Source organism: Cyclopterus lumpus, chromosome 11 (genome assembly GCF_009769545.1).
Source record: "Cyclopterus lumpus isolate fCycLum1 chromosome 11, fCycLum1.pri, whole genome shotgun sequence".
NCBI lineage: Eukaryota > Metazoa > Chordata > Actinopteri > Perciformes > Cyclopteridae > Cyclopterus > Cyclopterus lumpus.
This window is the reverse complement of record NC_046976.1, coordinates 8,570,805-8,596,766: the sequence shown is the minus strand read 5'-3', so window position 1 is coordinate 8,596,766 and position 25,962 is coordinate 8,570,805. Positions and strand designations below refer to the sequence as shown.

The 25,962-nt window shown below is 39.4% G+C and overlaps 1 protein-coding gene across 1 annotated transcript in view; it reads right to left on the bottom strand.

The window, feature by feature from the left end:
• The window catches only part of csmd3b (CUB and Sushi multiple domains 3b), a 303,941-nt gene that overhangs the window by 89,841 nt on the left and 188,138 nt on the right, over window positions 1-25,962 (bottom strand). Inside the window, 6 exon segments of the mRNA XM_034544984.1 lie at window positions 3,180-3,292; window positions 4,431-4,534; window positions 12,516-12,637; window positions 20,765-20,889; window positions 21,069-21,156; window positions 24,614-24,691. Of these exon segments, the coding sequence (XP_034400875.1) occupies window positions 3,180-3,292; window positions 4,431-4,534; window positions 12,516-12,637; window positions 20,765-20,889; window positions 21,069-21,156; window positions 24,614-24,691 (630 nt within the window).

Here is a 25,962-nt window from a genome sequence, read left to right as displayed (position 1 = left end):
GGTCTTTCAGTGTGAATATTAATACATGTTCTCATATTTAATATGGTTTATTTATTCAAGTGAAGTACACAAATAGAACGCTATTGATATAACATTAGGTGATTAGGTAATATTTTCAAGGCTTGCTCATATGATTCATAAAACATTATATTCATTATCATTCTTACCCCAAGTCAAAAAAGTATTTTAAACTGTAGTAACTAAATTAGAATGATTTCTGTACATAATTAATTCATATAACCTGACATAACCATTGTAATCGTATTGAGTGTCTTGCTATCACTTATAATGTTCAAACCAACCACATAACAATTATAAGTCCGATATTGTTCTGTAGATATAAACAGAGATACCCGGACATGCATCCACATTCAATATCTTTTTCATTACTTAGAATATGAAAATAAACCACTGAAATGCTTTTTTTATTGATGCTGAACCCAAATGATGTGAAGAAAATATTATGCTTTGAAAGTGCTTGTAAAGAAGTATTGGATAACTCCACAATCACTAACAAAAGAATACACACACACACACAAACACACACACACACAGATACATTATGGTCTAAAACCATATATAAGCCTATGATACATTTTTGCATTCATAGAGTAGACAGAAACGTACTGCATCTTTAATGTAAATTGTGTCAATAATGTTGCAGTGCGTGTGTGTGTGTGTGTGTGTGTGCGTGCGTGTGTGTGATTTGTATGCCCTGCAACGGAGTCAAAATGTTGCTTGGTTGGTGACCTTGGCTTTAATAATAGATGAATGGTGACAAGCAAGAGAAAGAGGGACAGAGAGAGAGAAAGATGAGAGAAACAGACACACAGACAAGGAGCGAAGGAGTGAGAGAGAGGAACATAGAAGCTGCAAGACAGCACAGGAGACACCCCTCTTGGGTGTATGATAAAAGGAAAAAGTGAAGCAGAGAAACCAAACAACAGTGCATTAGAGAGCAACCTGGAGAGAAAATGTCACAATTGTAGAAAGAAGGGAAGGAGAGAGTGGGGACAGAGAGATGGCTAATGAGGAAAAAATGACAGGGATAGAGAGACAGACAGAGAGGGATGGGAGAGGGGGAATGTGAGGAGTGGAAGTAGTGAGTGACTTGTTACAGCTTCGTTGGCTCACTGATGGAGGACCTGTCCGACACACATGCACACAAACACCTAAACACACAAACACACACACACACACACTCACACATACGTTGCGTAGTGCAGCAGTGACTTTGCAGCAAGGCTAGAGCTACTGATAATATTTATATTGCATCGTCAAGGTCTATGGGATGTGGCTTTGGGAATATATATACACACACACACACACACACACACACTCACACTCTCTTTCTCTATGCACCTTTTTTTTCTCAAAAACATCTCACACAGCAACCCGCTAGAACCACAGGGGCCCACCTTTAGAGTAAATATTGTGGGTGATGGAGGAAGCACATTGATATTGAGTATTGATGGAATTTTTCAGGGTCTTTGGGTTTGACTGAGTGAGTCTAATTTTGGGAAAACATACATCCGGTGAATGTTTTCTACATTTCTTTTTTGTGCATGGGTTGTACAAATGTTAGAATGTCAAAAGTATCTCAATATTTTTTCTAAAATCTTTTAGTTAAAGAGATGGTGCAGCGTGATCAACTATCATCCAATACAGGGGTTTTTATTAGGCTTGGAACGATTAGTATTGTATGTGTGTGTATCGGGGGAGGGGGGGGGGTATAAATGTATTCTCCATTGTTAAAAGCATAGAGACTATACCTGATGTAGTGAATGCTGACAGCTTAATCTCAGAAAATAAAAGAAACATGCCATCGTGCTCATACAGCGGTATGTATTAAGCATGGATGCATTCTAATGGCGGTTCACTCCATTAATTGATCTCTATGGGGACATTATTCAGGAGAAATTAATGAGGATATGTGCAGCTATTGCGGAGCCCCCTTTCATGATTTCAAGTTGGTTTGACTGGATGTTTTTAAAGATGAACATGTGGTAATGTTTTTCATTGTAATCACTCTTTACACTTTTTCTATTCACATGTATATAAAATGCTGCAGCATACAAAAAATACACTATCAGTTGCGTTTGTCTTTTCTTTTAATCACCATTTAGTCACTCTATTATTTGAACTTCACATTGAAACTCAAGGAGAAAAGAAGGCAACGATATATCAAAACAGCGTGCATTGTTCCACCACTTCTGGAACTCATTGCATTATCGGACTCAGCACTGTGACCTCATGACAAAAAATCCAAAGATGACGACACCCAAATGAGGCACACAAAGTTAATTTCTACTGCAAAGCACACACCTTTGTTGTTCATGGACTATAATCAGATTCACACTATCTTCATCAAATAGAGAACTTTGTGAAGGCTCATAATTTCAGGACAGACACAAACTGTTTTTAATTGGGCCTTAAGCTAAAGGTCAGTTACTGCGAGATAAATATTTATTTAAAACCTAGCAAATAAACAAGAACATTCATTTGAAAAGTTGAAAAACATGCCATGAACAATTAAAAAAAGAGAGATGGACATGGAAAAGATCGTTCATCTTTTCCTTTCAAGCTCTTTTCCCTTGTTAAAAAGAAAGCAAAGGGGCCAAGCCTTCACCTCGGTTTATAATGTACTCTGCATCCCAAGAATTCACTTGCTTTAAAGACTTCATCATCAGGTGACCTGATTGACTGTGGGCGGAACAATACGTAGAAACATGTACAAAAAACAACAAACATGTTCTTGTTGTATCTTAGTGATGATTGAAATGTTTGACTGTGTCAAGCTAAGTGAGTAACACAATTAGAGATGAGTCAAAAGTCAGTGAACTGACAATATCTTATTTTCTAACATTTAACTAAACTTTCGTCACTAACTAACGTTCGCAATTATAATATTGCATAAGCTACATATCCAAGCATCCAGGAACATATCTGACCTGTGGAGCTATTTCGACGTAGAGGCTGCGCGTGCACCCATGATAGAGCACAACTCACGGCGGTGGTTCCTTGTTCTAGCAACACATCTTTCTCAATGTGAAGCTTAATAAAAAGCATCTGCACTTAACTTTGTTTTTTAGTTGGAAAATATCTTCGCCACTTCACTCACATAGATTCTATGTATTTTTTTCTCATCTCTTACACACACAAACACGCTCATTTCTTACCCTTATAGTTGATCTTGAATCCTATAGATCCGACACTCTCATCTGACTGGAGGTGAAGCCACATCTGGTGGGTCATACTGACGATCAGGTCAGGAACAAAGCTCCCTGATAGGCTGAAGCACAAAATACATTAGTATTAAACCATTGTCGAAATAATCACCATTATAAAAAGTATAATATTCATCACTGCAATCAGAGCCGTAATCAAATTCTCAAGTGCTGATCAGTGGGAGTAAATTGCTGCAACATACTGTGCTGGAGATGAATGCTTTGATTTGGTTTGCTTTAGTTTTGCAGAATGCTGCCTCAGGAAAGCAAATTGCTCAGAGTACATTGATTTGATCCACATTTTTGTTCCCCGCTGCCAACACCTTTTAGGCACGAAAGTTACCAGTGACGGACTCCAAAGTGAACTGAAAAGAAGGTCCGCATCTGTTGTGCTTTTGGGCAATGTGGAGCATTTTCAACATTCAGAAGCGTTTCATCTTTTACGTGAAGCACACATAACGCAGACCGCAGTTTTATGAGCTGACTAATTGCGAAGAAGTTGGTGGATTTCGAGCTAGCTGGCAGCTGATGGCTTAAAACAAGAACCAGAATGAGAAAGGAAAAAGTATATGAAGCCAATTTGACTTTATGCGGGACATATTCATTGTGTTGTGAGGCGTTTGATATAATGGAAACCGCACTGCTGCTCATGAAGGCAGCTGGTCATTATGGAAACACATTGAGTGTGGCACTATCGGCTTTTGAAAATCACGAAAATGCAGAAATGCAGCTAAGGCAGCACATTTTCTGAAAGTTCCTCCATTCATATTTAAGGAGTTTATTTCACGTCATTACTTTGGTGATGCTGTTTTGCAGCCATAATCCTCCCGGTACGACTGCAGACCCTGCTCTCTATGTATGTGTCTCATGGTTAAAACTCTTAGAAGACAACTAAACCTTCATATCAATGATTTTAAGAAGAATTGAAGCTTTGAGTGTTTAAAAAAAAAAAAAGTATTAAAGTAAAACATTATGAAAGAATTGTGAATCAAACATGACAGTAATACTTAGAGCAGCTGGTACATTATTAATGTTGGCATAGATAGGTCATACGGTGTGGGACTTTCTTGAAGGGTTTTAAAGTCAGTCTACATTTCACACACACTATCCTTTATATTTAGATTAGGAAAGAAAACCAGCAAACAAACTAAATGTTTCAGAGGACATAAATGCGAGTATGTAAAAGGACAGCGTAATACTTACACCTGCAGTATAGCTGTAGGGTCTCCCACCTCCCCTCCGTCTCCGATGGTCAGCGTGTCATAGGCGATCTCCAGGTCAAACTCTTCAAAGTTGATCTGGATTACCTAAAGTTCACAAACAAAAACACGCACACATACATGTCAGTTTAAAGCTACGTGCAGACTAACCCAGTCAAAAGGGTTCCAGATCAATGGTCAGGAGAGTAAGAATAAGCTTTTGTGAGGAAAACTGTATCTGATATGGTAATATTACAACAAATAAAGCTATATTCTCAGTGTCACAACTATTGCCTTTGTTTTAACTTTATTGCTGAAACTTCTCAACTTTTCCTTTAAATATTGTTGACATTTCATTTTTATATTCTATACTTAATTGACCTGCCATCTTTTCACAAATATATTTTACTTGAAGAAAATAGCTGTGGTAAATGCACTGATACCACGCAGTACAGATTTACTGAAATGAACTAAAATAAGAAAAAGAAAAAAAAAAGAAATTCCAATTAAAAATGTAAGTCATGGTTAAAGAAATAAATGAGAAATTACATGAAATGATATTGCCCTCCACTTACCCCAATCATAGCCAGTATGCTCTATAGCTGTTGTTATATTTAGACTTTCAGCTATGAGCATATCAAAGACACATGTCCTCTCATGGAATTATATATAAATTATACTTTACCCAAGGCTAAATCATTGGAATTCATTAATGCATCACACATTGTGGTATGGTTTAATTCAGTGTTACAAGAAGAGCTCAGAAGAGACAGGAAACTCCTCCTGTGCTGCACTCAAAGCTGGGAGAGTCAGCACAGAGCTCAAGACTCTGATCGGGAATTATTGAACCAACACTTTCTGTTTCATCTAAGACCAGAGAGAAACACATTTGGCAGAGCAAAAGAGGGAGGGCAGGAAGAAGAGATGAGCAGAAAGGATGAGAAGGGACAGACTGAGGAGAGGGGATGGAGAGAAGGAAGAGGATGGAGGCAGGTGAAAGAAGGAAGGATAAAGGAAGTAACAAAGAGGAATGGTGGGTAATAATGAGCCTGTCTTTGATGTGCAGTGTTAGAATATTTCAAACTAGAATTCTGACTTGACCCTGAGGGGGAGACTAAAACCTCACTCTGCCCATCCTTTCTCTACTTCCTCTTTCCTTGTGAGGAACTTCCACATTTTCTAGATTAAATATTCTGCTGGAGGACTTCAAAAACAGACATACTGGTCTGAGTTTCCTCTATGCTGGCTTGTTAACAGTGAGCATATTTACGTGCTTATCAATATCTTCTTATTTCTGAGCATCTGTTTTTGTAGTCTGTATTCAAGCATTCTCTTTGAGCCAGGCTTCATAAATAAAGTCATTTTTTTCTCTATCTGCAACCTGGGCACCTGGGGACATGAAGTAGAAACAGCGTATCCTCACTATGACCATTGGATCCGTGAAGAAAGAAAGACAAATGAAAAGCTGAACACAGAGCACAGTGGCCGTGCCTTTCCACCCCCCTGCTGTTAAACTGTTTGTCTGTTGGCAGTATTGCCTGATTTACTTTTGTTCATGGGGTTGATTTGTATTTCTTTCACACCAAGGAGCTCAGTTCATTTCTGATTGTGCTTGAAGCAGCAGAAGCAGACTTAGCTTTTGCATGACATTGTGTCGACATGAAATACAACAAGGGAGGAGGAGGCCATGCCAAAATAAAATCAAGCAAGCTGGAAAGCACCAACACCACCATCTCCTGATGCGACCAGAAAGCAGTAATACGAGGGGGGCGAGTAGGATGAAGCAGCGATCTGGCCATTGCTCACAATGCTGACTCAGTCTTATCGCCATGTAAGGCGGATTGGATTAAAGCATCACCTACAAACCTGCTAAACTCTCTCTGGCAAGCACACGCACACAGACACACACTCACTCATAGAGACAGGCCCAGCTTTGTGGAGATTAATGTGTCTATTTCTGTGATTACATAATCACCATTTTCACACTTATCACAATATTCCTATAAGCCCGAAGCAGGCTTTCAATACTATAAGTCTGACTATAAATAAGGTGCACTGATAGGGAGTGAATGTTTTTACACACTGCGTTTAAAGGCTTAATTATTATTATTATTATCATAGTGAAAATGTCCATGACCATGTCACATGTGTCAATAACCAGTTTACTTTACAGTATGTTGAGTAAACGGTATGTGATGTACTGGTCGGATTTAGTCTTTTGGGGTTGGGCTCATCAAAATTATCTTAAAGGTTGGTATTATGTAGCGGTGATTAGACACTGTGCTACTACAGCTACCATCCATCCGTGTGAAAAGAGAAACTTCCATTTATAGATGCTGATTGATGTTATTTGGATTACATTTGACCATGCAGTTGGGAATATTTCCTTAAAAAATAGTTTTTTGCTAGAATCGCCAAACATGATAAAAGATTGAGGGCAATGAAGGTGACAAAAAAAGTCAAAACAAATCCTGAAAATGAAAGGAGATCAGTTGCAGGTATCATTTGATGGAAACTGAAAGGAATGAAGGCTGTTAGTGGCTTAGTCAGTTGACCAGACCCGTTTGTCCTTGCATTGAATAAAGTCAGAGGTTGGCTCGTATGCCCGATGATGGAGACTGGACTATCTCTCTCCTTGTATATGTCCTTTACAGAACCCCCTAATGCCACATCAGCACTGTTCACACTGCATTAAACACAGCTGGGATATAGCTACATTACAATGTGCCCATGTGTGTGTGTGTGTGTGTGTGTGAATGTGAACACTGTACTGAAACCAACTTAGATTGGAACCTCATTACTGACAGTGTAATGTCTGTCTGTGTGTGTGTGTGTGTGTGTGTGTGTGTGCGATAGATGAAACTGAACACTACATATTTGTCCTCTCCGTTCATAGAAACATCCATCTCTCTCTCTCTGTCTCCTATCTTTCCCTCCCTCTTGCTGTCACACTCTCGGCCCTCTCTCTTTCTAATTGGCTGCTGCGTTATTTTTCTCCATCCATCTATGGCTTCTAGCCAATGAGGCGACAGAATTGGATTTCTGCTTGATAAAGCACTTCCTTTGGTTGTCGTGGAGACAATGAGGTGAGGGAGTCTCCTCCCTGGCCATACCATAATAAGATCAAAGGATGCCTTGAAGTAACAGTTACTGTCGGAATATCTGAAACACCTGGCGAGCTACAGAGTCAGTGATGTAAAGAGGGCACAGACAGGGCCGTGGAATAATAGATTGTCTGGGACAGTGTTACAGTAAACTCTCTGCCACCTGCTCCCCTTGAACATGCTTCTGCCGAGATGGTGTAAATTGGCTTTAGCTGACGAAGACTGATGGGCAAAGCCCTTTGCAACTTAGTGTTTTCCCCTCACTTCTAGTTCACTGAGCTGAATCCACCAGGTGCCTCCTTTTTACATACCAACTCTGAACAGAAACCTGCAGGAAAGGCTGTGTGGGCTGTGGCCTCTACTGTTGCTATGCAACTACCGTCTGGAAACATGCATTTGAATCACAGTGCCCTTTTACTTACTGTTTAACCCATTTAAACCTGAGCCCTAAAGAAAGTGCTGTGCATCTCATATTGAAAAGAAGATGCAGAAGCAAGCCATTCAATCAGCAATAGTGAGTGAAAGAAGCCGGTGCAGGGATCTTCTTGTCTTGTGATTTCTGCCTCATGGCTACAGTGTGTTTGTCGGATTTCTGTAGGCCCACAGGGCATTACTGAACTCAATGCCAGCCAATTAGTACACATAAAGTGTAACTTTCCTTTCTTACTGAATTACTGCAATACTTTGTCCTTGGTTGTAGTGCTGATACTCATCTAAATATGCAGCATGGCAGCACTGCAGTAGTATTCTTATATCCATGCGTTACGCATTACACTGGGCATGCAAATGCATGTGAAGTGATGCAAAGTCAGTTCATTCTTAATGCTGTCAGTATATATATAACAGGGCACGGTCTAACATTGTGAACAAAAAAATAGCTGACGCAGACATGAAGTTGCAATAAATGTCACGTTAACTTATGCATCATGAACGGATGAAAGTGCTTTGACCGGTTGATATAATAGAAGATGGCAACAATAGAAAAGCAAAAGTAGAAATAAAGAAATGAAGAAAAGACAATAGTACAGTAAGATCTGTTTTACTGAAAAAAAGATAGAAGATAAGCCACTAAAAGAGTAGAGAGTATAGTATAATAATGGCCATCCCGTCATGCCATCCTCAAGGTTAAATGAGAACAGGAGAGAATGAATTGGCTCTAAAGGCTCATTCTGCCAAAACTAAATGAAGCAATAACATCAGAGAGCTATAGAACCCCATTAACACTTAACTTGAGAGAGAGAGGGAGAAAAGGGGGAGACAAAGAGGGAGAGAGAGTGTGCGATAGAAACCCTGCATGTCTTTGCTTCAAGAGTAAGATGAGGCAGTGAGAGATTTAGAATATGTGCGGGGATGGGTGCAATGGAGAGAGTGATACGAGGAGTGCCCTCCTCCTCCCATAGTAATATGATGGTTTCAGGCTCAGCTCTTTAATGAAGAATCTGGGTAATTCTGAGGACAGTGCCTCTGGGAGTGATGGGGTGCAGGGATGGGTAGTGTAAAAAAAAAAGAGACATAAAGAAAAATGAGAAAAGGGGAATAAAAGAAAAGTAGCAAAAGGATGAAATAGGGAGAGACATGTACAAGCAATACAACAAAGTGATGTTCTGCTAGTGATGCAGGCTCAGTTGTAGAGTATTCCTCTACTCTGAATGTTTTGTGGTGCTTGCACCATGACTCTCTTCCCCCTCTTCAGACTCAGACTCTCTCTCTCTCTCTCTCTTTTCAGTGTCCCAGTGTGTGTTTGTGTATCTGGTTGCCTTCCCTCCTCAGGAGATCAACTGGCCACTCACCTGCCCACTAAACTGCCCTTAATTCCCTCATCAGCCTCCTAATTGAAGATAACTTTTTCACTGCCGGTATGCCAAACCATCAGTGCTCCCACTATATTCCATTCCCCTCTGCCTGTTTGCCTCTGCCAGCTGCCCAACATGAGCCTGCTTTTAAACTATTGAATTACATGTGACTCCACTAGATGTGAAACTGCTATTATAATGTACGGTCTTCAACCGTCATGAACCTGCAAACACTCAGATGTTCACAAACTGTGAACGTTCCTAAATAGACGGTGACCAATGTCTGTCAACCAAACCATGTATTTTTGCAACCTTGAAATGAAATATATCAAAGTCAATATTATAATATACTGTATGGTAAAGCCATTTATGTAATTTATTTGCCAATGTATTAAAAGCTTCCAATATTTCACCCCTTTTCATTCCATAAATATGTACTGATATTGGCTTTGTTTGAGTATAGCACTTATCAGAACAATACTTGGCTTGCTCCTTTAAATCATAATGCATGTCATTGAAGTATTTCTAAAATTAAAAAACTTTATTTTTGAAGATATCTACAAATTGATTGATTAATGCTAGTGGCTTCACCAACTTTAAAGCAATTCCACTGGAGAGAAATGACACTTATCTGACGGCAGTAAGACACGTCTGACAGTACCTAAGATGACAATCCACGAGAAAGATCTGCATTTACATATTGAGCTTTAAGTTCCTTTATGAAACCATAAATATTCATGCCCTCATATGTGCCTCTTCACAGGTGTCCCGCATTAATAAAACAACTTGCCAAGACGGATAAAAAATAAATGAAGATGGGAAATGATTTGGAGTAATACTAAATGAGTTGTCAGTCTTTGTCATGCTCATTCCTTTCTCTTGCTTTATAACTTCATATTTCTCTTTAAACGGTTTTAGTATATTAGGAAGCCTGTATTCCTCTGTCTCACACAATTTCCATAAGTGTCTTACATAAGTGTCTTACCATTTCCAGTTGCCTTCAGACCAGTTTATTGTTTAAGATGACATTTGAGGCATTTTGTGCGAGGCAAAGGGGAAATGTTGTCAGAGAGAAAAAAGGAGGACCAGTCGGACAATGCAGTGTGATAAAAGACATGCATATGATTCGGTATGGTGCACGACATAATGTAAATAAAATGGAAAATGGAATGAGACAGCACAAGTTAGGGGACTTTCTGTAAATCGTTTAACGATGAGAAGATATCAAAATGAGTTGAAGTAGCTTCAGTTGATCCGGTCTTCAATCCGGTCAACATGTTTGGAAATTTCCATAATCATACATTACACATTAATTTCCAACTTTTTCACAGACACGCATGCACTCACAAACAGTGTGCAGAAGGGCATTAGTAGTATAGCCTTCAAAAGTCCCATACTCATTGCAGCCTTCAACAGAGAATGTATTGCTGGAGGCCATAAACCAGAGGCCTTGGGCTCCGGCAGTGAGAGTTGTGTGAGGAGGAGGAGAGAGGGGCATACAGGTTTTGAGCAAGAGCAAAGCAGCAACGTGTGTGTGCAGGTGTGTGTGTGTGTGTGTGAGGCGTTAAAAGAGCCACTGTGCGTATTTGAGCACACACACACACACACACACACACACACACACACACATACACACACGTATGCTAACCCTCTGGGGTCCATGGTCTTTTTCTCGATTTTACATACTTTCTTAATGTGTTATATCAGAAATTGCAGAACTATCTCAGTGATCTATATAATGAAGCACCATTGTCTTTAGGCACAGTGTAAAGAGGTAAGTTGGCCGATTTATTAAAATTCTTCAAATCTCTTGTGAAAACATACCTTTATTCATGTGGACGTTTTGGTGCTGGAAATTGGTTTACCAAAGCCTTAGGTCCACAAAAGTGGTGGAATATATGAATAAAATAGTAGATACATGTAATAAATGTCTAAAACCAAATTTTGTAATATCGTTTTTTGAGTAAAAGTGTTGTCTGTCACTCCACCAAATTTCAGACTTCATACTACAGATCAAGCATCATGGGATGTATGCAAATGAAAAAATTAACATTACAACCGTTTTTGTTTTCAAACAAAATATTTACTATATATTGTCTTTCAAGAACAGTTTTCCAAACAAGAACAGAATATGTCCTAAATATAAAAACAAGCGTTTTACTAACTGAACACAGCAGTGTTTTTCAGAAGCGTAAGGTGGGTTGGTCCTTAGTGATTTCCTAAGTGCTCATTGGTTAGTTTCACACAAAATATTGACGGACACACGTTTCCACAAATTACGTTCCAGAGCGGAGCTCGACACAAATGTCCCACGGCACATCCAAGCTCTTGTCTCGCTGTGTGTACGTACGATCTCGTGAGCACAAGGACACGGAAGTAGAACGTCTACAGATTACGGAAACATCCAAATATTTATGTGTCGTTTTACCGCAGAGATATGAATATAACCGCCCCGTAAACATCGTAGGACGCGCCGGCGCGTCCATGGCCTCCAGAGGGTCAACATGTATCTGTGTATAGATGTGAGTGTACGCACACATGTGTGTGTGTGCGTCCCCATAGTGCTGACGCAGGTGTTGCCATTGACGACAGAGCGGTCACCACAGTGACCCTGAGAGGAATAAGGAAGTGTCGCCTGAATACCAATCACATTTCTCCTGGGACATAGAGCGACCAATCAGAGCTATCATCTGACCTCCAGCCTATCGTCTGCCCCTCTGCAGGATTAACCAATCAGAATTAGACACTGATATGCTCTGACTAGCATATCCTTTACAGTATCTCATACATTAATTATTATCAACAAATTTCAGTTATGTAAAAAAAAAAGGCTGCTAAGCTGACTTCGTAATTGCCTGTAAGGACTGCTGTGTTGCATTGATTAAAATGACATTGAATGCTTAAAATTCAAATGGAGCAAAGGGTAGTTCAAAGCCAGTTCGGCAGACACCTTGAGCTGAGTTGCTACAGTAACACATGACACTGGACTCATACAATATTGTACATATTACTTTGTGCATTACATCTACATGTATATGAGTCACAATTGACTTGCGATTCAATAAACACATAAAATGGTCATATTCCATCTGGTTCCAAAATGATGAATATGTGTGTCAATTCACAACAGCAATTTGAATATGAGAGTTTGCTTGAAAAAACAGACAAAGAGGGAGAGAGAAGGCGATTTACCTTGTTGGGATTTGAAGCAGTAATTATCCACACACACTGTGCGTTACTCTCGTATTGAATTGGAAAGTTAGGAGATGTAAAGGTTCCTGACGGCCCTTGAAGACTACTGCCACATGTCTTCACTGTGAACAGATCAATCAAAAAACAAAATGTCATCATTATTAGCAGCAATTGTGAAATTTTGTGTGTACAGGAGGATTTTGTGTACTGATTTGTGTACTGTTGAGTCACAGCACTACAACAGAGAGGCAATTACCTTCATAATTAAGCCATTAGGTATATGCTTAGCCACAGACTCTCAGAACAAATACAACAGCAAGATACAGAAGAGTTGGTGGATAAAAAAACAATTAAAAGTGACACAACTGTAGTGCGGTGACCTAAAGAGACCCAGATGCAGAGCAGAACAGAAAGAAGAACAGCAGGTCAGAAAGAAGTTATTGATACTGTCAGCGACCTCTCACGCCATAGAAGTCCTTAATTGGAAGCTATTGGCTGTGAAATACCACAGGATTAGCTGGTATTGACTGACAGACACTCACCAGCAATTTACTCTCAAAATATATTGAAAGTTAACAACTTCCAACTACTAGCTGGGTGGGTATTATATTTGATCTTAAAAAAGAAGCAAAACGCACATCTTACATTAGATACCACAGGAGGATTTAACAGATGAATTGGCTTTCTTTCTTCTTTCTGGAGCAATAAAGCAGTATGTGGTTGGCCTGTGGTGTCAAAATGTACCACACCGGTTGAGTTGAAGGTCTCAATGCGAACCCAGAGTAGCATATTATGTCAAAACTCAAACTCACCAGACACTGACTGTGTAGCTACACCGTGGTGTTGACAATGACATGAGCTAGTCGTTCAATAAACCAACTAAGCCTATAAAAGGCTCTGTGTTCTGACTGGATGTGATAGAGAACCTGCTTGTCTGTCCTTGGGTCGTCCTGTTAGAGTTGGGAGGTAATTTTCTGGTTGGTTTGAAGCAGTGTTTGTTCCTTAATTAGTTTGTTCAGCAGCAGCGGCACACATACACACACACACACACACACACACACACACACACACACACACACACATACACACAGCAGGGATGCTTACATTATTACACATTTCACAATGTGCTCATGCAGTTGATACGTCGCGTGCAACCGAGAAGCTCAGACCATGGAACTGATGCACACACAGTTAGCGGTGTCACAGCACACTTACATGTGAAAGAACATTCTCAACCTGCATTCACACATCATTTGCACATACTCACCAGGCAGACAGAGACATTGCATTCTTTCAAGCACCCACACAAACACACTACTGTGACTTAGTAGTCGGAAGGAAAATAATCATACCACAGTGTGTTTGTTGTTCTTTGTGTGTGTAATTTGGTGTATCCGTGTGGTGCTGTAAGAGAGTGTCAGAACAAGTACAAGGCCCCTTAAGAGGCAACTCTGTATCTCGTCGGTCTGTCTCTGACTACGTTTGAGTCCTTCCTGACTCTCTACGTTCCTCCTGACTAAACCCAGTTGACGCTTGTTTCTCTAATTCTGAATGCATCTGCAGTTGACCTTCTCTTGTGTTCAGCTCACTGCAATTTATAAACTGATAGATACACAGAGATGAAGTGTGTGTGTGTGTGTTTGAGTTGCACGTGAGATATAACTTATCTGCATGTCTCAAAGTGTGTGCGTGTCTTTGTAACCGAGTGTGTATGCATGTGCGTTGACGGCTCCATCAGCATGTCACCAGCGTGGGAACAGGGTTGCTATAGCGATAACGCGGAGAGTTATCACCAGAATTACCAGAAGTGCTAACATCTCATAATTTATATTAAACCCCACCCATCTCTCTGCGTCCCCTTGTCTGTCTCTATGCACCTTTTATTCTCGCTGCACTCTATCATTTGCTTGACCTGCCTGTCTGCCTGTCTGTCTGTCTAACTTTCTCTCTATTTTTCTTCCTGTCACTGTTTTACCACATCCGGCTCTTGTTGATAAAAACTCTGCTATGTTTATTTGCATGTTGCTTCAATAAAAAATGTGCTTTTTCACTGGAAAAAAAAAGTGTTAATAATGAGAGCTGAGTCTGCAGGCTCAAACAAACAAAACAACGCCTTGTAGAGGTGAACCGTTGGGTGCTAATTCTGTGTTTCATTACACGTACATTTGATCTATTGTTCGTAATAAAAACTTAGAAAAGTAAGAATTTGAATGCAGGACTTTTACTTGTAATGAAGTATTTTCATACTAGTTGTCACACTATCATTGAAGCCATAATGAATTCTAGATCAAATTAAACATTTTTGATGAGGTCTATCTGGTACTAAAAGCATATTGTTGGAATCACGAGTGAAATTAACTGAATGCTTGAGGCAGGAACCGCAGTATATATATATATATATATATATATATATATATATATATATATATACACACACGTGTCTGTGTGTGTGTGTGTTTAACAACATATCCATTTTTTTATTTCTTTCTTGACTCCGTACTCCATTCTCGCATAGCAGAAACTCATAAGTGTTTCCTCTGATCTCTGCCATACACCCAAGGTTTATAACTGCTCTTTTTCTCAGCAGGATGGCCTTCGCGGTTAGTGAGTCGTCCCCACAGTGGTGGTCTCAAGGTTCAGTCATGCATAGAGCAATACCTGCTGAAGCATACTGGGGCGCTTAACCCCTACCTGTTCAATATTATCCGCCTGACCCTGCACCCCAAGCAGAAAGAATGAACAGAATTGGGGGTGAGGTAAATCAAAAATAAAATAAAATGTAATCATACGGATGATTTTTCAAAAGTACACAATTCGTGGGATTATTTGGAAAGGGCATGCTACGAGACCAGCAAAGTCCTCTCCGCACAAATGCATCTTTGGTCTCGGTGCTCAATTGTAAACAGCTGAACGTTTTGATATCGCACACTTTTACAGATACATAACTATTGGTTTGGCCTATGCTTCATTTCGATCAAAGCTTAACGTGCGTACCATGTGTTGTATTTTCTGAATTTGGGAATCACTCAATGATGTGCCTTGGTGACATTGTACTTAATCTACCTGTCCATCACAACATGCCTCCAAGCTAACCAAGTGCAAGTTCATTTTTGAACATGGTTAACTTCCTTAGTATCTTTCATAATTTCTTCATCAAAGGGACTTCATGATTAAAGTACATTATTTATCCTCAAACAAGGAAAGTTCCCACTAAAGTAACTTTGACAGGGATGATGTGTAACCAACTCGGCAGGTATGCTAGAATCAGGACCTCAAATCATGATTTTGAGAGGAAATTTTCTATTTTGGTGTCAATAACAAGGAGACTTTCATGTTCATTTTTAATTACAGGTACCCTTTGTCTGGAGTATTTCTGACAGTTATGGTATCAACAGGTTTTAGAAAACCTACAAGTAGAATACACTTCAAATCTAATTTTTAAATGTTGTTTTGGTTTTCTTAAAGTTCATTGGTTCACACTGCGTTAGATCACTGTGTTGACAGCCGAACGGGCTGTTTGAACAGGCTGCCTACAGGAGCAGGCCGACTGACCAATGGAGACAGAGAATGATTGATGAAATCATTAAGCTGGCACACAACGTTTTCGATGGCCCCTGCTCTGGTCAGAGCTTTAATGGGGGCACACACACTCACACACACAATCATCAGCGTAGTTGTTGTACAATGCCTGTACACTGAAGTGTCTTTCTTTTGTTTCCTTCCTGTTTGAAGTCAACATACGCGCGAGTTTATATCGGGTTGATGTATAGCACCCGTCGGTGAGTCGGTAGTCATGCAGATCATGTGAGCTCCCCTGGAGTTCACACACACACAGATAGCTGGAGAGAGATTTGGCTTAGTGGCCTTGCCATCTGTCCATTAATCAAGGTGCCACATGGGCTCTCTCTCTCTCATAAAGAGTTGGTGGAGTGCACAGAAGGACATGGCAATTGAATGGCTGTTTTTATAGTTTATTCGTATTTAGTTTTGTAATTGTTTTATTGAATCTAATGAAGTGATTACCACTGTGTTTCCGCCCTTTTATCCTTATCGGTCTCTTTCAATTGGTTCACTGTTGTGATATAAAGGGCACATTTTCAAGTTACATTCACTTTATTTTCCCACTTCAAACAACACATTTAGCTGTATTTAGTGTTTTGACAGACGTGACCCTTTAATAACTTAACTGGCTTGATGCTTCCTGACAGATTGCCCCGCTTTCAATGTTATTCATGAGTTTCCGCTTTAGCTATTGGCTGGTCTGAACGTAAAGGTCAACTGTGAGCTGTGTTCAGCTAAACAAAGCCTTTCGCTCGTTCCGTATTGGTTGAACACGGTGAAACAAAGTAGGGTAAATAAGGACACTGCGGAATAGAACACAATGTTTTCTCACAAAAGATCAAATGAACATGTCATGAAATACAACCATGGCTACTTTGCTCACACACACACACACACACACACACACTATCTTACCTCTTGAGCTCATTCCAAAGTTGAATTAATTTTCTTGCGCCCGTAAAGCCAGTAGAGGTGTACACAGAGGCACACAAGCGTTTTCACTGTGCCAAGATGGATCAAGTGGTGCTGCTCAGGTTGAGTTTATACAGATGTAGCACCATTTTTAGTTGGCTTAAACATTTTGGAATGAAATTGCACTGGCATTTTCATTAGTTGAGACCGTCTCTTCAAACATTGCAAGTACCTTAACTACATTTCACTAAAACCTTCTCTATTTTACTGGTTAGCCACTCAGGTTCCATGTTTGGAGATTACACTTAAATGAACAGAGATATAGTTGAATGTTAAAAGTAGTAGACACGTACTATCACTTGAAGTTGTAGCGTAATTGGACAGATATCCGTCTTCTAAAAAACATAGTTTGCATCATCATACATGATCAGAAATATCTGTGTCGCGGTAAAACTCACATCGAAAAGATTCAAAGAGGTTTTGTCGTCATTTTTGGGAGCCACATGCATATAATATGCAGGGTCTCTCTTAGAGGCCAGAAAGTGCTGCTTAAACATAAGATAAGGTGAACTGATGTCTGACCATTACTAGAGGCCCCCATCAGCCCATGGTATCATACTAATAATGTAGTCCTGCTCTAGCTCCCACTCCAAATTGTGCTGTGAATTGGTCACAGATGCACATGCATTTAGTGTAATAGAGCTTAATGTGTGAGATACTGAGGACATTCTCACACTTCTTGATTGGACATGTCTGCACAACGTCAATATTGTATCCTGGTTGCAGAGTTTTTAAAGAGGACAAAGAAGGAAGAACATCACACAGTCTATTAGCTTTTAGACTAGCCACTTGGCATTTATATTTTCAGAATTTAAATAAAGTATTTTTGCTCCTAAGGGGAAAAGATACTCTGTATTATATTTGACACTTTTAAGAGAGGCCAACACCACCAGAACACCACATTTCAATATTTAAATGTATACTTGCAATGTTTACAGTTGCATAGAAGTGTTTTTTCTTTTTTCTTTTCTCTTTTGAACACTATTGGCATATAGCTCAAAGAAAGACTCAGCATTGTTGTCAAAAAGATATGATTCAAGTCGTTCATGCATCTTGTCTTTCAAGCAACCTCAATGTGGTTATCCTGGGATTTATGAGATTTTTGAAGAGCAATGTCTTTCTGTTTCACCGAAGTATTACAGATATATACTACATAACAATGGCACTTATCAGTACTTTCAAGAGCAGCAAAACAAAAAAAGTATCTTCAACTCCAGCAATATTGTCTCAACAAGAAGCATGAATTATTGATACGCTTTTAGCATTCACGGGTAGAGGTAGATATGTCAAAGATCCCATTCACTGAGAACAATGCATATCACGACGAGTTAGTTCCCACCCGCCTTTTAGCATCTGGTAGCATGAGTTATGCAGCTTGTTTTAAGGGACCATGCTGCAGTAACAAAGCCCTCCATTATGAAATGATGAAAATAATATACATCAACAAGCATCGTCACTAATTACTTTTGTCATGGCTTTTTCAAAACGTTACTCACTTATAACAGTTGCTCGTTGTGGGAAAACCATCGACTGTGTTTTACATTATTGAGTTATTAACAGAGCTACTGAGAAGGTACAGTAGTAGCTTTGTGAAAGTGACTCAGTCAGCCCACACACCTTTATTACTAAGATCCCTGCTGGACAAGGACTGATGCCTCTGTTTCCTGGTGATAGAGGTCATTCTAGAGAACCATCCACAAGGGACAATGTCAGTGACTTTAAATGTCACTGGCAGCTAGCTTCCCTTTGGGGAAGCTTAGCCCATCAGCGCATGCAAGTAAATGGGAGACTTGATTGTCTTAATGTCAGTAGCTATATTTAATTGCTAATTATAAAGTATTTAGTGATGATGAATCCCTAACAGCCAATAACAATCTTAAAGAGCCAATTAAAGGGTGTAGCCACTATAATATCCCTGATAATAAGTTTGGTAATAAGGTTGAGTGGCAGGAAACAATGAGAGCCCAAATGAGACAGTCCTGTCCTAAGTGCAGGCCAGGTTATAACCTGACGGCTTACAAGGATCTGTGCTGTCATACTAACAAAAAGCTAAATTAAGGTTAGTCCCCCTGTGTGTCTGGTTCACAAAAGAAACCTAGCGTAGCAGTCAAGGATGGTGGTTACACAGTGTCCTTTAGCCAGAGTGCAGGAGTGCAGGGCCCATGAGAAAGATATCATCTCCCTCTGGACTCTGAAGCTGACATTGCGCTTTGATCTCCCAGTGCAGGGCCGGTACTCAGTAGGGCTCTTGCAATGTGTCAATGTAATCAACACAATGTGCAAGTGGACTGCGACAGGTGGAAGCAGGCATTATATATATATATATATATATATATATATATATATATATATATATATATATATATATATATATATATTAATGTTCTACTTTCTCGATTGCACCCATGTTAAAAGCAATGTCTTCACCGTAGCTGTTATGGGCAGGTAATGGTACACATTCATCGGAAGTTATTATTCAGCCATTATACATGTTATGCTGACTTTAACAGTCATGTATGAGTGAGAAAAGGGCTTAAACTGACGTTACAGACTATTGTTACAGTCTATGAATGTCAAAGTTTTAATTATTTGACTTCCCCCACACTGATGCAAAAATACATTTGCCATCACTCCAGTCATAAACATTTTCAAATGTAAGTCTGAATACTTCTTCTCATTTGTTGAATATCAGTTATGCACAACTTTAGCTGGTTTTCATGTGCTAATGTATTATGATGGATACAGTGAGCTTTCCTTTCATGGAAGGTATAATTTATGCAGAAAGAGTAGGCGTCTTGCCTCCTTCCTTTCCTCCTTCTGTTTCTCCTCTGTCCCTACTTCCTTCTCCCTTGCGGTTCTATATCTCAGTGATTATTAGTTTGGTGTTGACGCTCTCTCTCTCTCTCTCTCTTTCACATACACACCTCCACACCCAATGAATATTGTTTTTTATGTTAAAGTATGTGTCTCCAGCCCCAGTCTGAAACCCAGTGAAGGGAGACATGACAAACGACTTTGGCATTTAACACGACAGATGCCCTCTCTCACTCTGTCTCACTCCTTCTGTGCATGTGAGTGTGTGGATATGAGAGAGTGTGTTGCAAGCCTGAGACTAAAACATGTGACCAGTACAGGAAGCTGGAGAGTAAATATCTGTTATTTATTGTTAATTATCAGAGCACTTAGTGAAAAGATGACAAATGTCCACATGTCCCCATTAAACAGTTAAATCCATCATCACTTTTGCCGCTGTACAGATGCACAGATTACTTCAAATGTGTCACTTTTGAAACTGTGAGGTAAACTGCAATTTGTAAGACCTTCATAGTAGTGCTTACCTACAATATATTGTCTTTAAGATAGAGGGTGTAATTATGGGTCCTGAACTATCACTATCATAACTGCTCTGATGTAAGCATACAACTGCAGCAAGTGGGTCTGGTGCACCCTGCAAACATGGGATTATAGAGTGTTTTGTTTCCACAATTGTTATAGCCAGAGGCTATAAACTCAGCACTTTGGCAAATCATCCTGAGGCCAAGCAACTTACCAGCAACCTTTCGTGGCAGTGTACACTGGGGGTTGTTTTGCTTAAGTGTTTTTCTTACCCACACATGTCTGCTGACTGACTCTTTCTCCAGCTGTCTCGGTGTTTGCTACTGTGGTTTCAGTCATTTGTATGCTTGTGCAGACGCGTGTTGAGAGTTGTTTCTTACCTTTACAGACCGGTCTGTGGTCACTCCAGGCTGCGAAGACTTCAGCCACTCTCTGGCAGCTGATGGTTTTACTGCCCTGAAGAACATAGTCCTCTCCGCAAGTGAACTGCACCACACTTTCAATGCTACAAACACACACACACACACACGCACACATAATGTCACAAGCAGAGGGAGGGCACAGAGTTAGAGAAACAAAGAGAGGGACAAATACATACATGTACTTGATGTGCAGACGTGCATGTCTCAATACCAAGATGTCATTTAAAGTCTGTGTGTGCACGTCTGTGCATGCGAGCTGTACCTGAAATCATTGCCATGGCGTTTTCCATTCTCTGGCTCTCCCGGGTCAGGGCAGGAGTTTGATGCGTGTTTCACTCCACCTTCATTTACTACACAGAAAGAAAGACAGGTTAAAATAAGACAGAGTAGAGCAACACTCCCTTTAAGTCTAAAATGTTAGCATTTTTCATTCAATCGGCCGCGTTCGCCATTAAACGCCATCAGAACATTTCCAGCTCTCCACTGATATATCCGCCCTTGTCTGTTGTTCGCTTTAGAGGCAGAGGAAAAGGAAGGAGAAACAAGTCACACAGACCAGGAGATCGAGAGACAGACGGTAAGGGAGGCAGATAGGCAGGACGACACAGCACCACAGACACACAATACTAATTCCCACAGAAACAAAAGAGCTAATCTTCACAGTAACATCCAAACACCGAACACCAAACATTCTTTCTCCATTTCCCTTTAAAGGTTTAAAAAGTTTTCAAGAAACATGGCTGCTGGGTTTAACTTTGATCAACTGTCTCTGTGTGTGTGTGTGTGTGTGTGTGTTTGCATGTGGATGAGCAAAGAGAGAAAAGAGTGTATTTGCATTGCTGTCAGGTAAGAAAAAGAATGCAAATCACAATTCTTTTTTATTTCAATGCAAAAGCTTTCAATTTTCAAAGATTTCCAATTCAAAACACATATAACCAAAAGGGAACCATCATTTGCCACAGAGCTATTTCTAGTAGTTTGGCTCACAACTAAATTATTACGGCGTCTTAACGAGCCGGAGTTCACTGATGACCTATTTTTACTCAATTTAAGGCCTCACAGGGAAGAGTAAAATGATTTTGATAATCTTTGAGTCCTCATCTTTCATTCACACAAATGAAAGTGAAATTAGGCCACTCTGAGGATTTGTATGCGCTTTTTTTTAGTCGTTCATCTTTTCTTAATGTCTGGTGTCAGTGGAATTTTACTAGAGGGAAAACACTGTCTTGGTGTGCTTATTTACTTCAGCAAACAAAACACCCTTGGTGTGCTTTAATATTCGAATGCATGGATGGATATATAAATGACACAACACAACTCATCATGTATTTTGGTAGTATAATATTCAGATTATTTCTAAAGCAGCAATTAAATTAAATGGTCTAGTCTGTTAAACACTTATTTAATGATTCAATAATGTCTGATTGTGAAATAACATAATAGCTAATATGTTACTTGAATGGAGATGTACACTATCCTCATGACTTATTATTTCGTTTTTTTCACTTGATAGTTCAAACTCAGCTTTTTAATCCAAAAGTTATATAAAAGTCACGGTCACCTTATCTAAACAAAGTATTGTTGCACAGAAGACTGCCCCAAAATAATATTGCACCTATTACTGCTGCTGCTGAGTTTGATAAAAGTCCCAACAAGTCAGTAAAACAAATAATACAATAATATAATAATACATGTTCAAAGCACTGTGTGTAAGGCTGCAAATTGTGTCTTTATCCTTGAACATCAATTGCCACAGGGTTTATTTTCTTCATAATCAAAGCTGATTTAATTATTATTTAATAAAGCTGATTATGCCCCAAGTATACTATTTTTGTTTTTTCACGTGTTGTGCTTTATAATCCTAATCCTGTCTGTGCTAACTGACTAACATGCATGTACATGTTTAGTTCTTATCAACAAACCCAACAAGTGGTTGGTGTGTGTCTGTCCATGTGTCTGTGTGTGTGTGTTTGTGTGTGTGTGTGTGTGTGTGTGTGTGTGTGCGTGCGTGTGTGTGTCGAGTAGATAGTTTGTTGCTTTGTTGGAGCGGCTAATTTGACCATCTGGACTGTTAACACCACAACAGAGGGACTGGTTACAGTATTAGTGCAGTGTGCACACACACACACAAACCCACAACAGTCACATACTCACACACATACTTGCACCTATACAAAAACACATGTTCAGAAACAGTAACACGCATATAGACACATACACAGGTTGTGTGCATCACTGGAGAGTTAAACCAGTCAGAGCAGAGCAAATTCACATCTGAACCAATCAGAGCCAGACTAATTAACATACACATTCACAGCTGTGGAATCGAACCTCGACCATGACTCCCAAACTGTCAGAAAACCGGATGAGTCTGGGATGTGCTGTGTCTCTGTGCTGTGCTTAGCTCCACTAATACAGTATTTATTCACGCATTAACACAAAGTGGACAAGCAAATAAGAAGAGAAAAAAAATGCAAAAAACATCATTGGCAAGCATACAAACCAGAAATGTGTGTAGTGTGTCGCTCAGGATTAAACTAGATGGAAAACATAAACATGCATACATATCATAACAGTTAGTGTGTAAGTGTATGTGCATGTATGTTGTGCACGTATGTGTGTGCGTGTGTGTGTTATAAGAGAGAGGAGAGGAGATATAAAAAATGAAGAAGTAAGAAGGAAATAAAGAGGGATTAGATGTAAAATAACTCTAAAATATGTGAGGTTTATGTGGGTACTGACAGCTTTCATAAGTGGAACTTCAGTAACATTTAAAAGGGACTGATCTTTTTGGAGAATTGTCATGCTTTTTATTCATGTTCTCTCGATGTAAGAGTGTTGAACGAAATGAAATAATACTCATGTGACCACTTTTGAAATATGGTGCGTTAAATGACTAATTAACCATTAGCACCCTTCCACTGGATCATTTTACTTCAGGCTGTCTTATTAAATAGTTAGTTTCCAAAGTCTTACAACATTGGATTTCACAAAGTTAGAGGAAACTGTGGTGGTTCCAAAAGAAGAGCAGTAAATTAACTAAGGGGACTTTTTATACTTGTTAAGGGTGGAACCCTGGATATAAGCATTGTGTAGAAAGCTTGGAATAATAAATCCACAACAGTGCTTTTAATGTGCTGCTGAATGTATACTCCAAAACTTTAATATAGATGTGAATAGTAGAAGAGATACATTAATTACTCTTTTATAAGTTCACCATTGGCAAAATTGTTATAAATGTAATAATTGCTTTGATGCACCCAAATGACAAAAATCTAGTTTAGGTGTGTGATCGGCAGAGAAGAGAGGGGTGAGGAAATAAAGGAGAAGAGGCAGCTGATTCACATCCCCAGATCAAGCCCAAAGCAAGCCAAAACACACCATGATCAAGCCGTGATTAAATAAATCAAAGCAAGCCATGAAGAAGCACGCATAAACCAAGACACCGTGACGAAAATGCATGTACAAAACATTAAAACAACAAAAACATACAGCAGTCAAGCAGAATACAAAAGCACGCTCTAATAAAGGCTGTGGCATGTTCAACACATTGGCGTATGAAAGCATGTCTCATTTAAACATGTCATGTCTATGTTTCTGGGGATTGATGTTGCACGTACTTTCTGCACATAATATGTTTCTGTGTTAATAATAAATACAGGTAAAAAGTGTTGAGAACTAACAGCCCTTATATGAGACAAAGTCAAAACAAATAATGCAAAAACTAAAACACAAAACCATTCCAGGCCAAACGAAGCCATCACACATTAATTCATTAGCCATTGTGACATTAAGTTGTGAACTCACATATTGAAAACTTGTTGCTGGAGTCTTTGCCAGGGAACAATTTAACGCCCCGCGATTTAAAATCTACGGATCGCTTCACTGCGGATGAGAACAGAATACAGAAAAGAGAATATCAGACAACAGATTGGATAAAGTGGAGAAAGGAAATGAGCGCTTGCAAAGGAATTTAAAAAAGGCAGATTCTTCTCCCTCACAATGCTGAGAGAGAGAGAAGAGTAGAGTGGAAAAGAAAGAATTACAAAGGCAAAGTAAAATCTTAAAATGGTGGAATCAGGTAGCTGGAGGAACATAGAGAGACAACAAGTTAAAGACAGCAGCAGACAGAAGAACAGAAAGTAAGAAAAATGATCTCACAATAGCATCATTAAGAGTTTGTGTTCAAAAGAAGCTTAATCTTTCTCTCTCTGCCACTCAGAAACATACATTAGATGTCGAGGTGTTTTGCTGGAAGCCCCATCACATTCTGAACAAAAAGCTGGTAAAGGAAATTACAGCTTTAATCAAAATGACAATGATGCAGCACTCTAATCAAAACATTCAGATCATGGTGCGTTTGAAAATAAATCGTTCTTTTAATCAGCGTGAATCAAAGACAAGAGGAGACAGACTGACGCTGTTCTCTTACAAACGGGACATCATTCCATCACAGGGATAGCAGTGCTGCCCCGTTATGTTACTACAGCTCAGCAAGTATGGTTGGAAAGACAAAGCGAGTGGGCGAGAGCTGTATTAGATCCAATGCAAAAATAACAACATCAAAACACCCTTGGGTAATTATTATTAGACTCTCTCTCTCTCTCTCTCTGACTTTATTTTTTTCTGCTCTGTCCTGTCAAAATAAATTAATACATTACCAATATAAACAATGAAAACATAAGGACACATATATCTGGTCTTCAATGACAAAGTACAGTGACAAATCAGTTTAATGGATGTCTGATAGTGTGGCAGACATACGTTGTTTTCATAATGAGCTGACTAATCAATTGAATGGTGACAAATGGCAGATACGGTAATGTCTGTTTTACAGGAGGCTACATATATGCACATACATCTGTTATATTGTCAAATAAATAATATTTGGCGTGGTGAAATTACATCCAGCACATTTTATGCCAACAATTATCCTAATCTTGCGATATACATGCACATATCTTTGGGGTACTCTACTTGACCATGATGCTACTATACAAAATCTATTATTGTGCGAACAATTAATCTATTGTAAAGTGGCTTAAAATGAGCTCCTTTCGTGGATTATTGAGTTAAAATGACCAGCATGATAAGTGGTTCTAACTGTGTGAGTGTGGTGTGCGCATGTGCGACCTCCATCCTGTTAAACTCATTTT